At 47.3% G+C, this 25,116-nt stretch overlaps 1 protein-coding gene across 6 annotated transcripts in view; it reads right to left on the bottom strand.

Moving 5' to 3' along the window:
• USP46 (ubiquitin specific peptidase 46) overlaps window positions 1–25,116 on the bottom strand; it is a 427,508-nt gene that overhangs the window by 296,844 nt on the left and 105,548 nt on the right. For all 6 annotated transcript variants that reach the window (XM_069631665.1, XM_069631664.1, XM_069631663.1 and 3 more), the window contains exon 4: window positions 8,572–8,801. In XM_069631665.1, the coding sequence (XP_069487766.1) occupies window positions 8,572–8,801 (230 nt within the window). The remainder of the gene's footprint in view (window positions 1–8,571; window positions 8,802–25,116) is intronic.

The following is a 25,116-nucleotide window of genomic DNA, read 5'->3' as shown; positions in this document are numbered from 1 at the left end:
TGGAGACACGTGAACCCGATAGGGAAGCGTCATGCTTTTTTTCCGTCTGAGGCAACTGCTGAGGGGGACTGGAAGAAACCCTTGCTTCCACCCCTTTTTGTTGCTTGCGCCAGTGCTGACTCGGGGAGCAATCAGGTTGTCTCGACCTCCGTTCCTGGAATCCCCAGAACCCACCAAATTACCACCCCATGTCGGAGCGTTGATGCAACTGGGTGCACGCCTTGGACGTGTCCTTCGTCAGGATAAAGACTTTGCAGTTTGCGAGCTGTTCTTTTTATCCAATTCCTCATCGTTGGTAGAGTGAAAGAAGTCACTACCCTCAAACGGAGGGTCCAATATGCAATCCTGGATGTCAGGGTTAAACTTAGTAGCCCGAAGTTAGGCCGTCCTTCTCATGTCCGTGGCGATGCAGATGGCCCGGCCAGAGGTATCTATGTCGGCCATGGTGGACTCCATGATGTCTTGCGACAGCGTGCCTGACTCTGCACCGGAAGTTCCGGAAGGAAGTTCGCTATTTCCCACAAAAGCCGCAGTTTAGCCGCTGCCAGCACGGCATCAGCGTTGGCCTGATGCGGGTGCAGGGAGGTGTTGGAGTACAGTTTCTTCCTGTACACCATTCCAAGATCTTCTCCTTCTTGTCTAGCAGCGCCCAGGACGAGCTGGCGGTGGACTGAGGCTTAGAGTAGAGTGACGCTGCAGTGATCACCGAATAATGTGGCTGGGCTGCGCTGACAGCAAGAGTGTATCCCCCTCCATCTGTCTATACTTGGCATCGAGGTGCCGATTGACAGGTTGGGCAGAGTGTGGCTTGAGCCACCCTTTCTTGGCCAGTGCCACAACGTCCTTCTGCATTGGGACCAGTCTTGGTTGGGGGTCTTAGGATGAGGACTTCTGCCAAGACCCCCCCCCCTCCTCGGGCTGCTCTACTTCAGGTTGAAGATGGCCCAAATATTCTGCCAAACTTGCAAGCCTGTCGTGGAAGGCCTTCGCTGACGATGGTGTGTCAGCGTTCTCCTCCTCGTCTGTGTCCAGCTGAGTGTCCAGCTGGTCCGGAGCGGGTGGAGGAGTTCTGGGCGCCATGGGCTGTGGTGTGGGGACCGGAGCCAGAGGCTGCGGAGGAGGTTGTTGTGGAACCGCCTGAACTGTGAGAGGCAGGGGACCCGGAATCAAAGGGACCAGCAGGGACAGTGGGGGCTGCGCAGGGGCCAGTGGTGCCAGAACCATGGGAGGAATGTCTATGGGCGCAGGAGGGGTGACCGGAGGGAGCAAGTCCCTGACTGCATCCTGCAGGATGGCCCCCATCTGGGGGGCTCGCATCGGTGCCAGGAACCTTTAGAAGAACCTGCATTCGGAGGCTGAAGAGGTGGCAGGAGATATTATCGGAGTGGCTGGTGGTTGCTGGGGCCGGAGCGCACTGTGCCTAGGTTGCAGGGGGAACCTGCCCTGCTGATGGATAGACTGTAGGCCACGTACTTTGTTGACACCAATCCCAACTTCAAACTCGTTCTCCCGCCTGCTCTTTTCCTACGAGTGGAATCGGACGAGCGGCCATGTTGTCTGGCACAGCGGCCATTTTGTCGGACTGCCTGCCAAAGTCGTGGTGCATGGCTCCCTGGGCCCGGCCTCCTCTAAGACTCTTGGTGGTGGAGCGAGAGGCCTACCCTGCACCTCAGGTCTAGGCCTGTAAGGGGTATTGCCCTTGGCGGTCACCGGTAGTGCTGCATGTAGGCACCCCCTCTGACATTGAGCCGGTGCTAGGGCGTAGCCCCTCGGGTGTACAACCGGTTAAAGAACCTTGCAGTCCCTCAGCACTGTGTCCGGAAGGATCCGAAGACACCCTCAGCCGTGAGGGCGGTAGCTGGACTAGCTTCGGTGTGTGTGCTGGTACCAGAACCCGAGAGGTTCCTTCAGCTCGGGCGTTTCCTCGGGAAGGAGTCACCCTTACGGGGTACAATGGAAAATAACGGCCCTCCTTTGGGCCTCGATCTCTGTCTGCGAAGTTCTTCAAGACTTATCGAAGAGCTCCCTCTACCTGGCTAGCCTGTTCTTCAGTGCACGTCGAGTCAGTGTGTCGCACACGGTACAACCTTCCCAGCCGTGGTCAGGGCCAAGGCAGCAGAGGCAAAGAGCGTGGGGGTCAGACGTAGGAAAGAGCCCCTCGCAGGCTGGACACCTGCTGAAGCCAGCTGAAGTAGACATGCGCCGGGGAGGAGCATGATGCCAGAGGGCCAAGTACCTGAATGACAAATAAAAGACAAAAAAGATAGAAGAATCCGGGGAAGGGCGCGTGGTACTAGATGGCAGGGCCAAACCCAGTGGTGAAATCGGCCCGTTCATTTCGACGTGGAAAAGGGGACTGGGGTGTGCCGCCGGTGGGCGGAGTCAGGGTAGTGCATGCTCCCAGGGCCGTGCATGCTCCCAGGGCCACGCCCCCGCTCGCCTCTTAATTTAAAGTGGAAGAAGGTTTTTCTGGTTGAAAAGGTTCTGTCTCCCGTCTCTAGGAAGGGCTGCCCAGGCAGTATGGAGGAAAGGGGACAGGACACAAGAGCCTAGTTGATGTACATTCTGTTTGTAGACAGCGGTTGACTGGGCCTGCTTGCCTAGTCCTTCCCCTAGATCTTTTCAATTTTTCTACGGCTGGATTAATCTTATTTGCGAAAGCCAGCTGAACATCCTCACAGTCTTGAGCTGAAGGCGGTATCGGTTGCACTAATGCCTTTGGTTTCTCTAGAAGCTTCAAGATCTCACAAGCTTCTTTTAGTTATTCTTTGCGCCTGTAATTTCTTCTATGAAGAAATTATTTTTTGCCAAGATGATTTTAGCTTTGTAGGCGGTCTGAAGTGCTTTCCATTTCTCCCTATTTGGGGATAGTGGCTGTTTTAGCCAAGCATGTTCTGCACTTCTCTTTTGCTTTTTCAGGTTTGGGAGTTTCTGGGTAAACCATTTTCTCTCTAGTTTCCTTGTCACAGGGGCTACTTTGTCCAGCATTTTAGTCAGGAAGTTATTATACGTTTTCACAAGTGTCTCCAGAATATCAGAGTCATCAATGGATAGCATGATTTCCTAAAGGCAACTCTGAAGAAAGTGGGGCTTCACCTTCTTATTGTTGTGATTGCATGCTGCTATGGTTGGATTTTGGACTGTTTTTGGTATATTTTTAGGTTGATGGTGAAATCAATTATACAATGGTCTGACTAGATGCAGAGTTGTACTCTTCATAACCACTTTGAGATTTCTAGAGATCACCCAGACTAAAATATTTCCAGATATGGCTGTGGTGTTGTTGTTCTCCACTCTAGAACCGATTTCTAAGAGTTGTTCTTCCAAAGCTATAGCGTCTTATCTCTTGGATTGTGAAGCCATTGATCGTGTTCAGTCCTGCCGTAACCTGGTGGCTGCTAGTGGGAGGTGGAGCTATATCCAATTTCAGAGCAAAATATATACTGACAATTGCAAGTCGCCTAGCTTTTTGAGCTGCCAGAAGCAGGATCAGGTCAGAATAATAGCCCATCGCTAACGCGTGGCTCCTCCTAGTATTGTATAATATTACAATAACAAAATAGGCTTACTTCCGTGGAGGCTCTTGAGTCTTCTGACAATCCGACAACTCCGGGCGATGACCAGTGAAGACCGTCTTGTTCCTGCTGCGCCAGCGCTGGTGCGCCTGGGAATTGACTAAATATGCTCGGGCTGATGGGATTTGTAGTTTCCCGGAAAGACCGAGCGTTCAAGGCACGCAATGTTACAATTAACCAAAATCAAATGGAATCAAAGGTTGGTAAAGCAAAATCCTGTATTAATTCAACACTATGAACATCACACAATTCTTTTCATCTTAGTTAGCAATGAAGTTGTAAATAAAACATGCAATGAAATTCAAATCTAATATGAGCATTACAAGTAGACTACCTACTACGCCAATAAATGCCAATTCTCTCTCAAATTGCTAAATGCAAGAGGCACAGCAACACCAGACTATATAGCCGGCGAACACCGGCTTGTCCCTGGCGCGCCAGCGCACCTGGAAATTGCCTAAATATGCTCAGGTAGGTGGGATCTGTACTTTCCCAGCAAAACCGTGCATTCAAGGTACGCAATGCTACAATTACCCGAAATCGAATGGAATCAAAGGTTGATAAAGCAAAATCCTGTTTTAATTCAACAGTATAAACACTGCACGATTTTTTGTATCTTATTAGGCTTCCCTTCTGAATTTATCATCATCATCATCATCATAATAGTTTAGTCTCAGCTTTTCACAATCGATCTTTACCTTCCAGTGTGGATGACACATGGCTGCATATCCTGGTAAACTATATTATTAGGTAATACTCTATCACCCCCTTTAAATGAGCCCCAAATTAGACTAAATGGAGTTACATAATGTGTATGTTTGTGGCATAACCTCCAATAGATAAAACCTAGCAAGAATTCCCATCCATCTGAGGTCTCCCAATGTCATCTCAAGGTTATAACGATAAAGGGATACCGTACCCCTCGGCCCACTTTCTATATGAACCCAGTGAGGGGACCATTTTGGCCACCAAAATTCTGTGTGGTGCAACATTATTACCGTACCCGAGTCATTAAGCCAATACTTTGCCATCTTTGTAAAAGTGGGAGTGGTTTACATTATTCCATCTATTAACATTGGGATCCTGTAAGAATAATCCCAATCACAAGATGTCACCTATGGATGGAGATAGAACTTCGGCTCTCTGATGTTTTGGGTTACAACCATGGTTCCTCAACACCAACTATGCTGATTAAGGATAATAAAAGTTCATCTGGAGAGCCATATTTTTCAAACCCCTCGGGTAGGATATTTCATACTTGTTCTCCCAAGGGGACACCATAAAAATGCAGTAGAGGAATTAGGTTTTGGAATTGCCTTAAGTTTCAGTGACGGAGGCTGCCAATTTGTTATCATTCTGCATAGTGCCCTCTGCACATTAGTTTTCCCATAGTTGGGATGACATCTACAACCTCAGTGATTCCAATAGTTGAAGACACTTCCAGTGCTAAAAGCTCCAGATTTGCAACACCTCCTTCCAGTAGCATACAGCCTAATCTTTTAAGAAGAAGTTACCCATCTGCAAGATGCATTAGGAAGGGCTAAATCAACTCAATGATTTAGAAATGGAGATATGGGATCCCTCCTACATGTGATTCAGTGAAACAGGTCTCACATTTTTCCAATTCCTCAAAGCATGATTCACTTGTCCTTTAAATACTAACAGCTCAATGGACTGAACAGCAGAGGCAGCGTTTAGTTTAAGATGTTTCACTTTGTCAAAGGTATGGTTTTCCGTCTCATTGGCATAGTCTACCACCACCAGCTTTTCTCCTTGCCAGCATTTATAAAGTTTTATTAAAAAGCAATACATGTGCATCTGCAAAAAACACAAAAGTTATGACTTTTTTTTTTTTTATCTCCTTCATAAGATATTCCGTTTTTTATTTAAATTTTAAAATGTGACAACACATTCATAGCAGGGCACACCATATTGAGGGAGGAGCCCTCCTCTGTTACTGGCTGGTAAGCTATTACAAAGTCTAAATTATAGGGCTCTACCCAGGCCAGGCACTCCATAAACAGATGTGCCATTCTTGGGAGGGGTGTTCACAGTTCACGCAATGCCCATCCCTAGCTGTGTTCTTGAGGGGGTGCAGAACTTCAATCCAGGGTTTTTCAGCCCTATAGGTTCCTATGGTTCCCAGTCAGCAGTTGTCTGAAGTTTTCCTGCAGAAGGATAACAAGGCGTTGACTGGCATATCTGTGGTGACCTACTACCTAATGGTATTTTAGAGAGGCAAATGTACAATGTCATTTCTAGTGCCAGCCCCCACACCTGCATCATACTGGAATAGCAGCAAGAGAGCACTGTGTGTGACACCAGATATCGTCCCAATACCGCATCGAAGATATGAGAGACGTTATGCACTCAGACAACCATATCAAATGTACCCTCACACTGACATGGTGGAAGGTTGTCTGCATACACCACGTGACATAGAAGAGCTATAAGACTCAGCAGAGCATAGTGACATCACGAAGAGAAGATACAAGGACACACTGAAACGATATGCAAATATTTGACGAATTAAGATGCAACTGAAGTTCAGAGAAACATGTATGTAGAAATGAAGAAATATTAATTGAAAAGATAAGTGAGAGGAGCATCAATAAATGCAGATACGCAGAAACGCAAAGTAGATTAGATATATATAGAAACTTGCTGCAGACGAAAATATAGCTGCCATGAAGAAAAAGATGGACGTCGTGGACTCGTGCTAAGAATGACCAAACTACCTCAGAAACAGACCAGGACTGTAGAGCTGAAAGGCGCTGGAAAACAGCTTTGTGCAAGGAACAAAGAATGTCTATTGGCCTGGGATCAAGGATGCCACATCAAGGAATAATTGCAAAGCACAAGAGGAGTCAAAGAGGATAGGATATTTACGCATGACATATTTCTCTTAAATTAAGCACAGAAGAAAACACAGAAAGCGTATGCGAGATGCAACAACCAAGGCTCTAGAGGTCAAGAGGAGTAATATCACCCAATATAACTGAATTAAATAGCATGAAATGAAAGGTTGAAATGGACAAAATCGCTGTCTCTTCACGCGTGATTCAAGACTCGAAAACAAGGCCTATTCATTAGGCACTAACTGAAGATAGTGATGTACCAACACTTCCTTAAAAGTCCCAGAGAAGAGAACAATTAGCAACATCAACTACAAAGGAGAAGCCTTTGCCCGGGGCTTAACTAATGAAAGATGGCAGGCTAATTGACCAAGTGTGTAGTAGTCCGACGTTATTCCCTGCACTTGGGTTTTGTTTTGCTCAGGTGCTGCTAACAAGCCGAAAGTCCAAGGTTGGGAGAGAATGCCAACCAATCACAAGGGCCTATGTAGCAGTGTGCTATACAATGTTGCAAGCCAATCCGCTGCTGTTATTTTGCTATTAATCTGTATTATGCGTAGAGGTGATTTGAGGCGCCACGTAGGATGATGTCATAGCTGACGTACATCGAAGTATAAAGCCTTTATATAATCATAATATTGCCCTGCAAGTGAGCTGCAAAAGGTTTGTTATATCTCCCATGATGCATTCCCGGTGCCAAGGCTTTTCATTTCTGAAAAATCGCCATTACGCGATTCGTGAATCTAGTTCTTCAATTAATTTTGAAAAGTGCCCCAAAATGACAAAGGGTGTAGATAGGGCAGTTTTGAGGCCAGACAGCGTGTGGGCAGGCTACAAAAAGATGATTTTTCAAGTTTTGGGGCTTGGGTATGGGGTTTTATTTTTTCCCTAGTGTTTTTCTGAGTTTGAGAATCAGGATCAACAGCAAAATAAAAGTGTAAATACTATAATGTATGGCGATGTGTCAATCACTGACTGCTAGTTGGTGTAAGAGGAGCATTATAAGTTTATTTAGGAAGACATTTTTTCTACATACAAATTACAAGTATCAATATTTTCGCACCTGCCTCTTCTTCATCACAGTACATAATTAGTAAACCTACCTCAACTCCTACATCCCTCCTCCTCAACCTATGTCCTGAATAGTAATCTTACCTATATAACCCCACCTCACTCTTCCTCTTCATAGTACCCCACTAACCAAACCTCACACTTCGTCACAGTATACCCCACTACCACATCACCCTTTCTCCTCACAGTCCCCCACTACCACCACCCCACTCTTCCTCGTCACAGTACACCACCTCGCTCTTCCTCGTCATAGTCCCCATTACCTCACTACACCTTTCTCACTCTTCCTCGTCACCGTCCACTCTACCGCCAGGGATGTAACTCTAAGGGAAAAAATGAGTTCTGGATGTACAACTTCAACCGTGAAGAGAATAACAAAGAGAGAAAAGGAGATACAAGATTGAAAGAGAACAAGAGTAAAAGAGCTAAACAGACTAACAACATTGACTGTTGGTTGACAATCAATGTTTTATGGCCTGATGACTGAAACCCAGCTGTTATAGATGCAGAAACCGGGACGATGTCGTCAGAGAAAACATGTGTGTTCTGGATGCCCATCCCTGTAAAAATATTGCAACTATTGTATAGCAGAAATCATTCAAACATGAACAAAATTCAAATTTCTTTGAAGTCCCCGTAAAAATGTTCTCTTTTTATTAAAAAAAAGGTTACAATTCCAACAGTGAGTTTGGCTGGAATACCCTTTCCCTAGTAGATAGGTGGCATATCACTGTCATCCAGGGATCTCCCGAATGTGATTGATCCATAAGGGATCGTCGGTGACTTAAGCACATTTCAATTAAAATGATTCTTTCCCCCATGTGAAATATAAGCGTTTGTGTTAAACATGGAAAGCATATACATTTTGCTTTCTAAAATGTTAATTGCAGCTTGTAAGATGACAATTGCAGGCAAGCTGCTTCCTGGCATCCCAGATGAAAGGGAGGGAAACAAAGGTTTAGTTAGTACATGGCCCATCTAGAGGTGGAAGGGACCACATTACAGAGACAAATAGCGGGTGCAATGCAAGTCATCTGATTTGAAAGCATTATGAGGAATGCAGGGCTTACGGTTTCACAGTTTAAGCATCGAGTCTCATTTGTCAGCGTGCCCTGGAAGATTTCATGCACCCATGTGGGTTCAGACATGTTGCACTCTTCAGTTTCATTGGCGTTGCCATTCTTCAGCTTCCCATTCTGCTTCTCCTGCTTCTTTTCTTCCTGTAGGATGTCTGCAACGGTGTTCAGCAGGTAGTTTAAAAATTCATGTGCATCTTGCTGCATGTAATTGTCAAAAAGATCTGTGGAGGAAAGAGGATTAACCCACTTTATTTGTGTCCATGTGACTGGTTATTTACTAAAAACGTGAATAACTAATGGAGCAACAAATAAATCTCCTGCAAAAATACCCAAAATGGAAAAAGATTACGTTTTTTTAAAGTAAATGGACTTAGCAAACTAAAGACAGTGCGATTAAGTGCTATGTTCCACCATTAAAAAAAATTGCGATATTGCAAATCAATGCAGAGTCCCTTAAATAGAAGATCAGGTGTCGCTGATTGGGCTACCAAGAGCAAGGTCATTTTTAATGTTGTGTTTATTTCTTATAATACATAGTGTCTTTGTCAATCAAAATAGTTGGTTTCCTGCTCACCGTCATGTAAAACAAACCAGTTAGTCTTTGCTGAAATTGTAAACTCTCCCTTAATGCGCATTAGATGGATATTGTAAATCCGCAATGAGTTCTAGTCGTATAAAGAAGTAAATGGTCACAGACTGCATGTCTTAAAGTCAGGGAGTGCGGAGGTGGTTTGCATTTTTTGTATGCACAGTTAAGTGTATTTCATTGTTCTAATATAGTGTCCCCCCTCCATTTTATGTGCAACCCGGTGTGTCAGTATTTGTGTTACTGTGCTGCAAACTGCTGCCTCGCGTTTCAGTACTGCCCAATCCTCCGCTCTCCTCTCGTTTCTAAATGGGAGGTTTTATTTGTCTCATATGTTGGCTTCTGCTTTTAACAACCTGAACTCTTGTTTTGCCACCTAAATCCCTATTGCAAACCTTTCCTTCATGGCTAAGGTCACAAAAAGAAAAAGTTACCCTACAGCTGCATGAACAAATAGACCAAAGGTGTCTGTTAGCGGGATATCAGTCAGTTTTTTCAGCCCAGATTTGGTACGAAAATAGCAATCATGCAAGTCATCTTTCACAACGCCCTGCACATTAGGGACAAAGGGGATCCTTGCCTCTTAGTCATATGAGACCTCAGTGTGGCGTTGGACAATTTAGATCACTTCTTTTCATAGCAATCTTTTAGCGATTTCACACAATTAAGTACATTATAAATGTTGCTTATTTCTTCCTTCCCTAGCTTATTCAATTGATTGTTTCTGTAGTGATCCTATCTAGAATATATATGGCTAACACATTTTGCAATTTCTATTATCCTGATTTGGTAAGCCTTTTGCATTACAGGATTTTGAATGTAAACAGAGCAACATTGGCCTGATATTTACACTGAACATTTTTCAATCTTTTATTTCAGTCCTTGAGAAGGGACAGAGCTCGAAACAGATCAAGCATCTATTAAACAAAGTTATTTATAACAATACCATGGGAAACAATTATTTTAATTAAAAATCGCGTGGACAACTTTGTTATTAAACTTTGCTTTCGTATTGAATTTGTTTCAGTTTTGCTTTCTAACTTCTGTCAGAACGCGTTGCAGAAAACACTTAAAACTGTTGTGACAGGGTGAGGGATTTGGCCAGGAGCAGGCGGCAGACCAGGTTGCATGCCAGAGCCAATCGTACTCCAAAAGCAGTGTGATTGAGCTGTGGGGAGCGGGGGGATGCGGGGGGGTGCAAGACCCTGAGCCCCCTAAAAGTGCCTTGCCTACTTTAGAGGTTTAGAGGTTGGTACCACTGTCTGCCACACAAGGCCTTCCAGCCTGGTGTCTGACCAAGGTTCTTTCTTATTACTTGCACAACAAAGGCTCTAGAATTCAGGTCGTTGGCAGAGAACACCACAAGTGGAAACAAATGCTGAATGCGAGTCTCGCTGCTCCGAAACCAATCAGATTACCGGCAAGAACACCATTTCACAGGGCGGCAGGAATGAGACGTGTGCAGCAGACACCAACGAGCCCGGGCCACAGCTAAAAGGAGGTCAAACGGGGATTTTGAAACTATGGGCCAGTGCAAACAGGACCCTGAGGAAAATGTATGGATAGATTGGCCAGAGAGGTCAGGTGTTATCAAAGAACAATGGGAAGGGGGAGGAGGCTGTGAAAAAGGAGGGCAAGAGTATAAAAGACAAACTGGGATTAAGGGAGTTCAGATAAGGACAAAAGGAGAGTTGGTGGACTGAGACCAGGTGGAGGTCGGAAGTCGGAGCGGCATGCAGAATTATTGCAAAAGCTCAGGTGTGGTTTTGGGTGCGAGGGAATGGGGTACCAAGCATGAGAGAGTGGAGTGTTTGTTTTGAGAGTGGGTGTTAGATCGAGCAGTAGTAGAGAAGGTGGGTGTGAGAGATGGAAAAAAGAGTAAGAGTAAAGGGTGAAGACAGATATTAGAAGGCGAGATTGGTACAGAGATGTGAGAAAGGGAGTGGAAGTGGAAGTCAGAGTAAAAGGTAGGAGACTGTTGTAGAGGGGGAGGTTGGAGAAGGGAGGAGCAGCAGGAGGCAGAGTAAGGGAGGAGAGTGAGGAAAACCAGAAAGCGAAAGAAGGTGATGGTGGTAGTAGTAGGAGGAGGAGGTAAAAATGGGGCAGGGGGGAGAAAAGCATAGGACGCAGAGGGAGAGCGGGGAGAAAAGAGGAAAGAGAAGGATGGAGTAGGCAGAGTAGCAGAAGACAGTGGGGCAAGAGTAGGGAGATACCAGGAACAGAGCGCAAGAGAAGGCATATCTTGAACATTATACTGTATGGCATTATCAGAGCAGGGATTCCTTAGAAAAATCCCAACGGTAGTAAGATGGAGAAGGCTGCAGCCTTTAAACCCTCATTTGAAGCTCAAGCTAGAACCATATTATAGGGGATACCCATCAAGGGTCTTGCCTTTGGATGCAGGGAAGCCTGGGCTAGGATGTAGTGTATAGACAAGTAATCCCCATTAGTCTGGCCTTCGTGCAGTCCATCATCAGCCAAATTATGAAATCTGACAAAATACCTGAGCTACCTAAACAAATCCTTAAATTCTTGAAACCAAAAGGATATGATCATTAAGGCTCCAACAGTGTGCCACAGACCCTATACCTAGCCTTACATACCTGTTGAACGGGAAAACATATACCCTCATGATCGTGTGTATTTATATTGGCCTAGGCCAAGTCGCTCTGCGAGGAAATCCGCATTGCAAGGTCCTGGCCTCAGATCTGTGTAAGCCGCCATTTTAGGTTCATCCGCCATTTTAGATTCTCTCCCTAAAGTCAACCTGTGCTCTAAGATGGTGGACAGTGTCGTTTTGAATGTAACATGGCCGTCTTGACCTCTGTGTACAAGGTAATGTCTAAACTGCCTGCAGGCCAAATGTTAGGGTCATGTACTGAAACCTGGTCCTTCGTTGACCTGTGTATAAAGGATTACCTGTACCAACGAGATTAATCCATGAACATATATCGTACACAATACTGTTTGAGCAAGCATCTTATGTGAACACTTGTTTTACTATATTGTACAAAGTTATGTGCAGAGGCTCAACGCGAAATCCGAAGACACACTGTTGCCATTGTAACTTGTTTGCGAATATGTTAAGGATAACCCCTAAATGTATAGCTGCATAAATTAGGGAACAAACTCGGCACGAACCCTAGATCCTAGATTCATTAACCTGCAAGTGGGTTGGACATCATGTTTTGGAGTGTATAAAAGGTGCAACTATTCTGATGTACAGCCCCACTCACTTCCCACACTGAACGGGCTGGTATTCGCTGTGGTGAATTGAGGGCCTGATAGCTATACGATACTGTTTCTTCGAAAACTGTTCAATTACTATGAATAAAGATCTGTGCATCTTCATAACCTGCATTTGGTGCATTTTCTTTTGAAGGTACTCCGCCTTGAAATATTTAGCTTTCACATACCCACCCCGTAAATACCAAGGTATACAAGGCACTCCAGGATAATTCTGAAAAGAGTTCGGGTCCAATCGGGAATGGTAAAGGAAGAGTAAAGGTGCTTAATAGTCCCTTTTTAGTGTTTACTATTATAAGGACCCTAGTGGGTTTACATGATGGCAGAATTCTGAAGGAGGATTTATTCATTAAGTGCACGCTGCTAATGCGTAGTAAAAGAAGCACATGCCTAGATGAGGAGGTAGAGAAAAGAGCATAGTATAGTCGCAGGCTTTAGATCGCCGGTGACGTTAAATACACTGCAATATGGCGCTCGACCTAGTCCCTTTTTTGTGTCCAATAATTGACACCAGCCTTTGGGTAGAAATAGTAAAAGGACTCAAAGAGCCGGGTTTAGACGCCGAGTAGAGTATTGGTGTTGGCACTCATGCTCACAGTAAACAACGCTGATTGGAGTGATTTTCGCACAGATGTATTAACCGGGCAGGATTTATATCAACGGAAGCCAGGGATACAATCCGAATCGAGAGGTAAGCAGACCTGTAAAACAACATAGTTAAAACAAAGTTGTGTGGCATTTTGACCACGCAGGGACGAGAGTGAACCTGCGTTTCCCTCTCCTTTTCTTGCAACAAATGGAGCAATTATTATTTCTTCGATTTGGGAAGCTATAAACAAGTGTATTTTACCCATCCCAACAACCCGCTCGTGAGGAATATTTTGGACTCATCACCACGACTGCGGAGGAGAGTACGAAGCCCAGTTAAATTGTAAGGGGATATAATCCTAGAGCTAGGGGTTTAACCATGCACATCTACATTTTACAGCTGCCTGTTATTTAAACTGAGGGTGTAACAGCAACCTACTTTTTGGTGTTTTTTTGACTAGGCATTTTCCGTAAATCGACCCCTTTGAAATTGGGATACGTTTTTTTTTTTTTACGAGATCTTAAGCGAGACCTGGAAGAGGAAGTTAACCCTTTCAGGTAATAAATGTGAGGGGCAATATACCTTATTGGTCGATGTCTAGTATGCGAGTCACAATATGGAGTTCTATAGTATAATTCATCTATTCATTGACAGGGTTACTAAAATCCATATGAAAACGGGCCATTTCCTGATTTACTGAGGTTTTTGGGATCTATAGAAGGACCCATCCCATAAGCTGGAAAAGGTAATTGGTTACCCTTTCTTAGCATACCTTAATATGAAGGGATAGGCATTTGAGTATTAAGTACTTTGTCCTGATTTTTAATTCTCTTCCATCAGCAGTTACGCTGACGCCAACAAGATAACGACTTCATTTACGGAGAACTATCTAATCTTTATGAGATTTTTAATAAAGTGACACTAAAAAGAAAGTCCCCGATTAAAAGTTGAGGACTGAAACATGTCAAGCTTGACAGTCTAGCGACTCCAGACTGTCCCAGATAAGCATATAAACTTGATAACTAAGCCTTTGTGAAGGTTTCTGTCACGCAGACAAATATAAGTCTTTATGTATTATTGCATTTTTTCTACATTTGTGTTTTTTTATCTATTGTATCTTAATAAAATTCTGAACTGGTATTTCATATAAGTTTGTGGCCTAACTGCTAAGTCCATCTACCTCTGTTTATTAATTGTGTACTTACCTCCCACTAAAAGGTAGAGGGATCACTGGTGAGTGATTAGGGTGGGATCCCCTAGTTTTATTCAGTGAGGTATAGGTTTCCACCTCATATCATATTAGACTTGTTCACGGAGTGGGAGGATGACCTCACATCACCCACCCTGTGCTCCCAAGCACTGAGACCCTTGGAAAAGGTGCTCAATCTTTAGTATTTTTTGGCCGCTGGGTCATTTCAGCGGACAACTGCCATAGATGGGGGCATTTCACAGCCCACGCACTCACGCTGCCTACACCAGGTGTTGGCAATAACGACTGCACGCACCTCAGTCCGCAGGCACTTCTACATGCCCAGAACACCTGCAGAAAGGCAGGCCGTGGTCCAGGATTTTATGGGGTGGTGCACTTCCCTAGAGTACTTGGTGGCATTGATTCCACCTAGGGTGACAGAGCACATCTATCGCAATCGCAAACACTGGCATTCCATCAACCTGCAGGTTGTATGTGATGCCAAGGGTATGATTACTTCTGTATATGCAGACTATCCAGGGTCAACCCATGATAGTTTCATATTCAGAATGTCACCCCTACACCAGGCCCTTAAGGCAGGGAGGCATGGCAATACATGGTTCATTGGGGAGTATAAATGCCCCTGCACATGCATGCATGCCATACACACACAAATACACACCAATGACAAACATCTTTGTCTTTACAGGGGGCAGTGCCTACCTTCTGAGCACCTACATGATGACGCCAATAAAGAACCCTGCACACCACCCCAGGTAAGATACAACACCGCCCATATTGCAACTCTGGGTATAGTGGAGCGCACATTCGGAGTGCTCAAGTCGCGTTTCCGCTCCCTTGACCACTCTGTTGGTGAGTTGCTATGTGCACCACCACTAGTGTGCAGGATCATTGTGGCAGCATGTGTCCTGCACAATGTTGCAACACAGCGTGGCATAGCGGTGGACATGGTGGTGCCCTCACATCTGCAACCACATGCACACCACTTGCATATGGCATGTCAAAGGGCACGTGGCGAGGCTGCCCATACCAATCTTGTGGTATAATTTTTCACCTAAAATCCAACTCCTATGGAGGGCACACAGCCCTAGCACATTCCAGGTGCCATTCAATGATGACAAGCAACAAGTTACTTACATGTAACTGTTCTCCAGCATGGGTCTGGCATGGATTCACATGCTCATGAATATTCGCTGTCACCAGGCTGGGAATCCTCGGTAAAAGAAAAAAATCAGTTTGTTTCCTTTCTCAACTGTCTTTCTACTAATAACCAATCACTGGTCTCTGGGTTATCCTGCTACCAGCCAATGACTGCTCTCTACCTAAGCCCCTCCTCTGGCAGCCATCTTCAGATTGGAGTGTAAAATGGCAGTAGGACCAAGAGAAGAGCCACAGAGGGGTGGGGGGGGGAGGGTGGGGAGGGGTGATCGCATGTGAATCCATGCCAGACCCATGCTGGAGAACAACAGTTACAGGTAAGTAACTTGTTCCTTCTCCAGCATGGGGTCTGGCATGGATTCACATGCTCATGAATACAAGAATACATAGCAGTACACATGCACAACCACGGGAGGTGGCAAGGCTCAACATTAAGCATATCAACAACTCAACATTAAGCATCTCTTACCTCCTCACCAGGCTCACCTTCAAGCGAACAGGTTGCGCAGCACTGCCTGGCCGACCCTGGACTCCTACCTGGAATCCCAGTCAATGCAGTAGAATCTTGTGAAGGTGTGCGTCGACCTCCACGTAGCAGCTCTGCAGATGACCAGCTGGGGCACACCAGGCAGGAACGCTGTAGTAGCAGTAATCGCTCTGGTTGAATGGGCTCTCGGACGGCCGGGTAACAGTCTGTTTGCCAACCGGTGACAGTGCATGATGCAACCGGAGAGCCATCTGGAAATGGAAGCCTTTGAGAGGGCCTTCCCTTGGTTTACAGCGCCAAAGTTCACAAACAGCTGCAATGTCTTCCGAAAACTTTGTGCTGTCCACGTAGAACTTCAGAGCTCTAGCTACATCCAGCGAGTGCAAAGTCCGCTCAGCCGGCGACGGGAAGAAAACAGGTAACACCAAGGGCTCGTTGAGATGGAAGTCCGACAGCTCCTTGGGCATGAAGGAGGGGTGCATCCTCAGCACTACCTTCGTCTCGTGGAATCTCGGGTATGGAGGTCTACAGGAGAGGGCCTGGATCTCTCCCACTCGCCATGCGGAGGTGATGGCCACAAGAAACGCTATCTTACACGATAGGAACTTCAGTAGCGCCGAATGCAAAGGCTCGAATGGCGAGTCCATGAGCCTGGCCAGCACCACTTTGAGCTCCCACGCCGGGGTCGGAGCCTTCACCGGCGGGAACAATCCCTTCATTAACTCCTTCACCAGGCGGTGCGACCACAGCGACGACCGACCGGGAGTTCTGGTGTAGCGGGAGATATCCGCCAGATGAATGTTGATGGATGTGTGCGCCAGCCCCGCCTTGGCCAGCGACAGCAAGTACGGCAGCACTTGAGGGGCCGTAATCCGTAGAGCGTTGATCTTCTGTGCTCGGCACCAGACAGAGAACCTCTTCCATTTATGTCCATGGCACTTAAGAGTCGAGGAAGACCTGGCCTTGGCTAGTACCTCCTTGCAGTCCACTGGGATATCGTAGCCTCCGAACTCTAGTGCTGCAGGAGCCAGGCCTGCAGGTTCAGCGCCCCCGGGTCGTGGTGCAGGATCGCGCCTCCTTCCCTGGCAGGAAGATCTGCGTCGGTCAGAAGCCTGACTGGAGGGGAGGCTGACATGTCCAGAAGGTCCGGGTACCATATCTGCCTCGGCCACGCTGGTGCGACGAGGATCAACCTGCACCAGGACCGTCTGAGTTGACTGATGAGTCGCAGAAGCAACGGCAACGGTGGGAACGCATAGAGGAACAGGCCGTCCCAGGGGAAGGAGAATGCATCGCCCATGCTCTCCGGCTGGGGACACCTGCTGGCGAACCTCCGGCACTTGGTGTTTGTCGCCGTCGCGAACAGAATTATCTGGGGATTGCGCCATCGTCGGAATAGTAGATCCACTTGATCTTGCCAGAGCTCCCACTTGTGGCACGAGTGCAGCTCCCTGCTGAGTGAGTCGGCGACAGTGTTCTTTACTCCTGCCAGGTGGAAGGGTACCAGGAACATCCCCTGGGCAACAGCCCAGTGCCACAGATCCTGCGCTTCCTTGGATAGAGCTGGGGATCTGGTGCCCCCTTGCTTCCGGATGTAGAACATTGTGGTGGTGTTGTCGGTGAAGACCCGTACCACTTTGCCCTTGAGAGACGGAAGGAAGGACCCGAGGGCCCAGAACACGGCCCGCAGCTCCAGTACATTGATATGTAGAGACCTCTCCTCCGGGAGCCAAAGGCCTCTTGCATGGAGATCTACGGTGTGCGTGTCCCATCCGTCCAGGGAAGCGTCCGTCGTCACCGTTTCCTGATGCGCTGGGGTCTGGAATTCCATGTCCGCCGCGATATGCGTGCGGGTGCCACACCACCAGATCGCCTGCCGGAAAGTCTTGTTGAGGGCGATCTGGTCTTCGAAGCTTCCCGTCACTTGTACCCAACGGGCATCGAGGAACTCCTGCAGCGGCCGCATCCGCAACCTGTACAGTCGCACGAGGTAGATGCATGACGACATCATGCCGAGCAGGGACTTGATGGACCTCACCCTGGCAACCTCTGTGGTCAACAGCCGTTGTACCTTGCCCAGGATGACCTTTATCCTCTCCTCCGACGGTGACGCCAGCCGTGTTGAGTCTGGCTCCCAGGAATAAGGCGTCCTGCGATGGCACCAAGCAGGACTTTGCAAAGTTTATTGAGAACCCCAGTTCCATGAGCAGGAGGACGGTCCTCGCAGTGTGTTCGACTGCGAGTTCCCTTCATTTCGCTCGGATGAGCCAATCATCCAGGTAGGGGTAGACATGGATCCCCTGCAGGCGTAGCCGTGCCGCCACCGGTGCCAGGCACTTGTTGAAGACCCTTGGTGCCGACTTCAAACCAAAGGGCAGTGCCTTGAACTGATAGTGCCGGCCTTGAAACACGAAGCGCAGAAACATTCAATGTCCCTTGTGTATGGGGATGTGGAAGTAGGCAACCTCCAAGTCCATAAACAACAGAAAGTCGCCTTCCTCCAGTTGTCCCAGCACGTGTTGGAGGGTGACCATCCAGAACTTCTGGGATTTTATGAATTTGTTGAGGTGGCGGGGGTCTAGAATGGGCCGCCAGCCACCGGTCTTCTTTCGGACGAGGAAATACCGCGAGTATACCCCGGAGCCCCATAGCCTCTTTGGGACGAGTTCTATCGCGCCCTTCTTCAGCATTGCTCATACCTCCAAAAGCATCTGTGGAACGTGGTTTTCCTTCATGGCCACTGGTGGAAAATGGTGACACTTCTGGAACTCCAGCGTGTGCCCGTTGGCCAGGTCATCCAGCACCCAGAGGTCGGTGGAGATGGACTTCCACGCGCCGACAAAGTTTGCCAGCCGGCCTCCCACCGGGGTGCTTGGATGGGGGCCCGACGTCACAAAGTTCAATCTTGGCCACCTTGGGCCCCTTAGTGACTGACGACAGTGTCCACCAGCCTTGTTGTGGCCTCTGTAGGCTTCCTGTGACGAAGAGCGGGCCGCCTGACGGTACAATGAGGAGCTGCCGGCGAATCCTTTGGAGGTACCTTGAGACTTGCCTCTGGAGGTCCAAAAGGACGGCCGTCGCTGGTGGAGAGAGCCCAAGGCACGGTCCGTCTCGCTGTCCACCTTGATGGCCTGCAGTGACTCGTCCACTGCCTTGCAGAACAGGTTGTTCCCATCGAAGGGCATGTCCAGTACCCTGGTCTGCACGTCCTGCTGGGAATCGGTGGCCCTGAGCCAACTGCGCCGGCGAAGGCAAACGCTGTTGCCCATCTGGCGAAAACCGGCATCGGCGATGTCCGTGGCCACCATGATGGCATGGTCTGACGCCACCTCGCCTTCCCCCAGGATTCCAAGGGCTTCCGCCCTCTGGGAGGAAGTCCAGGAGAGGAGCTACCCATCGTCCCATGGCGTCCAGCTTCTTCCCCTCGCCGTCCAGTGGGGAAGTGGAAGTTGATGCCGTCGCCCCTGCCGATTTCTTCTTGGCCACCGTGGAGACCACCAAATCCGGGGACGGCTGTGCCCTGAGGCACATAGGCACGAGCTTGGGACCTGGTACCTCTTCTCGTACTGGTCCCTCTTCGCAGGGGCCATGGACGGGTTCTTCAGAAGGGACAAGCCTTCGTCCTAGATGTCGTCCAGTATCGGGACTGAGAGGACGGTCTTCCTCTTGGCCTCCCGTCGTCGATAGAGGAACCCCTCCTTCTGCTCTTCAGGGCATAGCTGGAACAGCTCAGATGCCCTGGCAATCATGGCGTGAAAGGAGCCAATTTCGTCGGGAGGGGAAGCCCGTCATCACCATTGTCGTCCGTCCCTGTCGTCACCGTCTCATCCCTCGGTGGATGGATGGAAGGGTGGGGGGAGGATGGACTCTCCTCCGCTAGGACTCCCCGACAGTCCAGGCGTCGCTGGATCGTCCACTGGAGGCAAGGGTAGCCTTGTCCTTATCTCGGTGCACAGGGTATGCAATGCCAGCAAAATCTCATCCTGCCTGCCCGAAGGAGGTGGCATTGGTTGCGAGGGGAGCGCCGGCAGCAGCATGGTGTCCGGTTCCTCGATCTGCCGATCTTCGTCGGCTCCACCATCGCTCTCTACGTCCGCCTTGTCGGGATCCTTCCCACAGGCCCTCTCCTCGAACCTCTGGTCCAGGGTTGCCTTGACGATAGACAGTTCGTCCTCGGAGGAGGTATCCAAGTCCATCAGGACTACCTCGCCCCCCCCTCTTTCTCATCCCAGGGTTTCACAGAGGTCTTTTGGATAGGGATTCCCTCTGGGATGGCAGGGAAACCCTAGGCCTGAAGGTCATCTCCACTGGGGTCGCCTCCACAGGCTTCGCCAGTGCTGCCACGACTCCCTCAATCGAGGCCTTAGCCAGGTGAATCTGGGCCTTCCCAACCTTGGCCGCGTCTGAGGCCTTCACTGTCGGGGGAGGGTCACTGCCTCGCTCCCCCTTGGCTTTCTCCGTCGGGACCTGCGACACATCTGGACCTTGCTTTGTAGAGTAGGTTGTCCCTGGAGTGAGATGAGAGACTAGAGTCCTAACTTTATGATTTAGGGAAAACCTCACTGAAGTGTATGATAACCCAGGAATATCCACAATTGTGTTGTTCCATCCCCAGCAGTTTTTCATTAGGAACTTTATCCTTCGTAGATCTTTCGCTTAAACATGTGGTCCAACCTGTTCTCCAGACCTAACACAAAACATAGTTATCATTGCTCGACCTTCCTACACTAGTTAGAAAGTTAGAACTAAAGCACAACATACCCTCTATTTGTAGATCTTGGATAGTAAATGTGGGAAACGTTAACATTCAAAAAGCTTTTGAATATTCATCGTGAATCGGTCCACCAAACCTCTCTAACCTGAGCAAAAACACAAAAGCAAATTTCAATTATTTTCATTTCATTTTTTAACATCCATGGAATGTAGAACTGTGTCACTATGACAGAGAATTAAGAAGACAATAACAGTGAATGCCTGCTGAAATAGAGAATACTTAATAATGTTTCCTATAAGGCTTTGAACCAACGGAGATCCATCCACACCATGACTGCCACTCTGCTTAGACTCAGATCATTGTAATAATTCAGATTATTGCACTAATTCTAATAAAAAGCTGGACCAGTGTAGGATTCTCTCTTGAGGCCTCCCCTTTCAGGCCTTGAACCACTTTTGCCACCAATGCCCAGCACAAATTCCCAACTAATCTTCTACCTCAGACTTGAGACAAAGAACTGGCAAGCTGGCTGGCCATCAGGGTAAACCAGGAGCAAGCCAAGGTGCTCTCTCGGGTGATACATCTGCTAATACTCTCCTCTTCATGCCTGCCCACCATCCTTTTAAACTACTCCAGGACAGCCCCATTGATCATGAATACACCACCATCCCAACACTCCAAAGCGCCTCTGTGGTCCCTTACAATTTAGGTTCATTATCCTCATGGCATCACTTCAAATCAAAGTCTTACCACACAACCCAAAATTAGGTGAACAGAAGACATAGGCACAGGTATTTTAATGTAAACTGTGCTTTATTTATAACATTCCCTGGCACAAGCCCTGATCAACTTCCAATGCACAACTGGAACCTTCCTCCTCCATTGTCCTAGCATTTCTATTGAGGTGACAAGAGTGTTCACTTCATGCAATTTCCAAAGAGAAAACATTCCTTAACTGCAGATGTCTCACATCTTCCCCAGATTTTAAATGGTGATCGGGCAAAAGGAGAGAACGAAACAAAAGAAAATGGATGCAGTTCACCATTATAATGATTTAATCTTTCCTTTGGAATCCTACAGCATCACTTGCCTCCACTTTGATGTTGCATGTTGGAGCCCTTGGGGACAATTTGGTTGTGCATCTCCACCAACAAAACCATTCCTCATGGTGTCCCCAGCATCTTGTATTTCTTGGAAGGATAAATGTTCCTGGTTGTAGTTTTCCCAACAGCAGTGACTCAGACCATCAATCCCCTGGTGGCATTGTGACAAATTACTACATCATGTCCCATCTCCCCTTAAGGGAGCCCTTCACTGTGAGGTGAGGAAGGTGAGGCTGCTCCCTGATAATCCCCAGACGGATGGTAAAAAGTGGGAGGACCTCACATGGAGGGACTTCCCTCATGGGATGGTGACTCTCATTCCATGGTAGAACTCCCCAAACCTCTTACCTTTGAGTCCCCAAAATCTATGAAATCTGAAAGAACACCTTCTGACAGTACAACTGCTCGCTATTGTGACCCTTCTTTCTGTTTTCCTGCAAGATCTAATTTATTGCGTTATAGAAATACTGTGACAAAGAAGTTTATAGGAGTTATGCGAACCACTCCTTCATGTGACAGCAAAAGTACTGAGAAGAGAAGGCCCAGAGGAAGCCTAAAGAATACATCACAAAAACAAACAAAGGACTATCGAACTACGCAGAGGAAGACCCAGCTTGGAAATATAAAAACTGACAAGTGAGTTACAAAATAATTGTCCCGGGAAATTCAAATCTGGGAAGGAGGACGCCTTGCCAAGAAGCCTGCCCGGAGCCGAGAGGACACCAGACAGAGGAGTCATCCAATGTCAGGGGACCGACCGATGGAGAAGCTTTGAGGCAGTTGAAGTGGCATGACCTATGTAAGGTGGACCGCTCAGTCTATTAACGATGCCGACAGCAAAAGACTCCACAACCACCCACAGAGTTGCCCAGACAGAGCAGGAACCGCAGCAAGCAACACAATCTTGCAGCGCGGACCATGAGTAGCAGAAAGCAGCAAGAGGGGTGCGGTTGGTGCCCGGAAGAAGCGAGAGAACCTCACACCCCAGGAAGAACCAGTAAGATGCCCAGAGAAAACCATAATGGGAGCTATAGAAAACCAGTAGGGGTTTGAAATAACCGAAAAGTGCATCAGGAGTAATCTCTCTCGTCACAGTGGTTGGTTGAGCAGTACCAAAAGTAACAATTGCCAGTGAGAAAAGCATTGGGAGTGATCTCCCTTTTTCAGTAATTGTTTTAAAGCTGATGAAAGCATCAGGGGTGATCTCCCTCGTCTCATGGAATGTGACAAAGTAAACCTCGGGAGTGATCGATCGCATACCAGTACCTATTAAAAAGCTTTTCAAAGTGACATTGAACTGCAGAAACTAGGAGGATGCAGAACATTTCATCTAAATGTGAGAAGCCTGGCGAGTAGCTCAAGGCTTTATAAGAGCAGTTACCAGACATTCATGTGGACCAGGAGAGAGGAGGCATTCTCTTGGTTATATTATACATTTTGTTAACTCAGAAGGCAGACCAGAAGCCTGTAAAGAGGTACAAGGCTTGAAAGGAAGATGTTGATTCAGATACTATTTATTTATGTATTTATAATGCTAGGGCAAAAGTTGCCAAAGACATTGTCAAATACACTTTATTGGAGCAGGAGGAGCGAACCATCCTACTGGTCTTCTTTATCCAGGCATTTTGTATCTTGGTGGAACATGATCTCTTAGTTGAGACAACAGAATCCCCAAGGTGGATACCAGTGAACTAGGAGAAGGGAGTCAATGATGTCCCACTTGTTTTACTGTGCAGAACAGTCTTCTTGAGGGTTCATATACATTGCTCCACTTTCTCATTGGCCTGGGCCAGGAGGTGTGATTGCTGTGAACTATTCCCATGTTCCCAAACATCCTGACAATTCTTGTCCACTAAACAGAGGACCATTGCCACCAGCCTAGGGGGTTTCATGGGGGGCACTTAATGCTGCATTCAGAAAGAATTTCAGCTAAAATGGGTGTATCAGTGCTAGCAACCATAGAGAATATGCTCTTCACTATCAAGTACTTAATGTATACATACAGGAGAACCCAAAGACATCAACGGTCTTTAAGCAGCCCAAAGACATCAGCAGCAATATCCACCCAAAATTCCTCAAGCAGTCCTTTTCAGCTATTCAGGATTTGCTGGCGCATTGAAAGTGTCACAGGCTTCCTTCACCATGGCATCAAGTGTGGGCTCTGTAGAGTCACTCCTAGTTGAAACTACACTCATATGACCCTGACAGTTGAGATCCACAATGTTCTAGTAAAGTTTGTTGGGAATGAAAAGCAACATCTGCAAAGTATTACTCCATTAGATGATTCAGATAGCCTTTCCTGGACATGCCTGCAATATTTCCACAATAGCCTCAATATCTATTGTATCATTACCATGACACCATCTCTTGTTGGACATCAGCTTATGGACCTCAGACAGAGAGATACTTCTTAGTGCCCTCCAAGGTCTGTGCCAGAGTCACCAGCCCCACTTTTATCCACGAGCCAGGACATTAATGCAACTCCTCAGCTAGCGAGTTCTTAGTCATTCTAGGTGTCTGCGGGTGATGGTATATGCACCCAGTTGGATGTATTCCATTCCAGGATGTAATGAATCAGAGGATTCCCCCAGAAAACCTGGCTTAGTTCCCTTCCCATGTGGCAGGGGAAAGGCAGACGTTTCCTGATCCTGACCCTGGGGGTAGTGTTCTGCGGGAGGGGGTTAGGGGGAGAGTGGGTCAGGAGGAATGGGAAACCCCCTTTACTAACTTCCCCAGAGACCCTACAATGGCCTGTTGTAAAGTTGACCCTGTAGAAGAAAAATGTAATTTGAACATTGGAAACTTCAAATCCCACAATGCCCAAAGTACTGGGACGATTTTGTTAGGGTCTCTACCCTTAATGGACCTGTGTACAGAGGCTGCGAGGCAGGAAGATGTAATCTGGAAAGCTTTCGCCAAAGTACCTTGTTCTCAGGTGGCAGGCGAGCACCGGAGTACCCTTGGAGCGAGGAATGACCTCTCCCAATCGGTGCGGGCCGCAGGAAACAGAAGCAGCTTACCGTGCAGTGGGTCACGGGAAAGAGAAAGGAGTAGCTTACCATGCAGTGGAGAGTGAAGGAAGCAGAAACCACAGTGGCAGCGGAGCAAGGGGATGTGTATGCCGCCCCAGTGATTTCCCTAGTATTGTGTGACCCTGAAATGCTCCGTAATCGCCCACTGGCATTATTGTTGATATTGAATGCCGAACTAACAAATACGTTAAAGTGGCATACTAAGAATAACTTTGCATACCAATCTGATACAAAACAGTTAATGTGGCAGAATAAGAACATTGAAAACAGACAAGAAGGTTATAATTTTCCAAGTAATTTCCAAAGACAAAAAAGCAATATTGAAAGAAAGTAACAATAACCACTATAGCCAGTGCCCAGATAGGGTAATATTAAGGAAAGATAACCAATATTGCCAATACCAAGAGAAGG

The sequence above is a fragment of the Ambystoma mexicanum genome, chromosome 6q (genome assembly GCF_040938575.1).
Source record: "Ambystoma mexicanum isolate Mex_15411 chromosome 6q, UKY_AmexF1_1, whole genome shotgun sequence".
Taxonomy (NCBI): domain Eukaryota; kingdom Metazoa; phylum Chordata; class Amphibia; order Caudata; family Ambystomatidae; genus Ambystoma; species Ambystoma mexicanum.
Note: the sequence above shows the minus strand (reverse complement) of the source record. Positions and strands in the feature narration are given on the sequence as shown.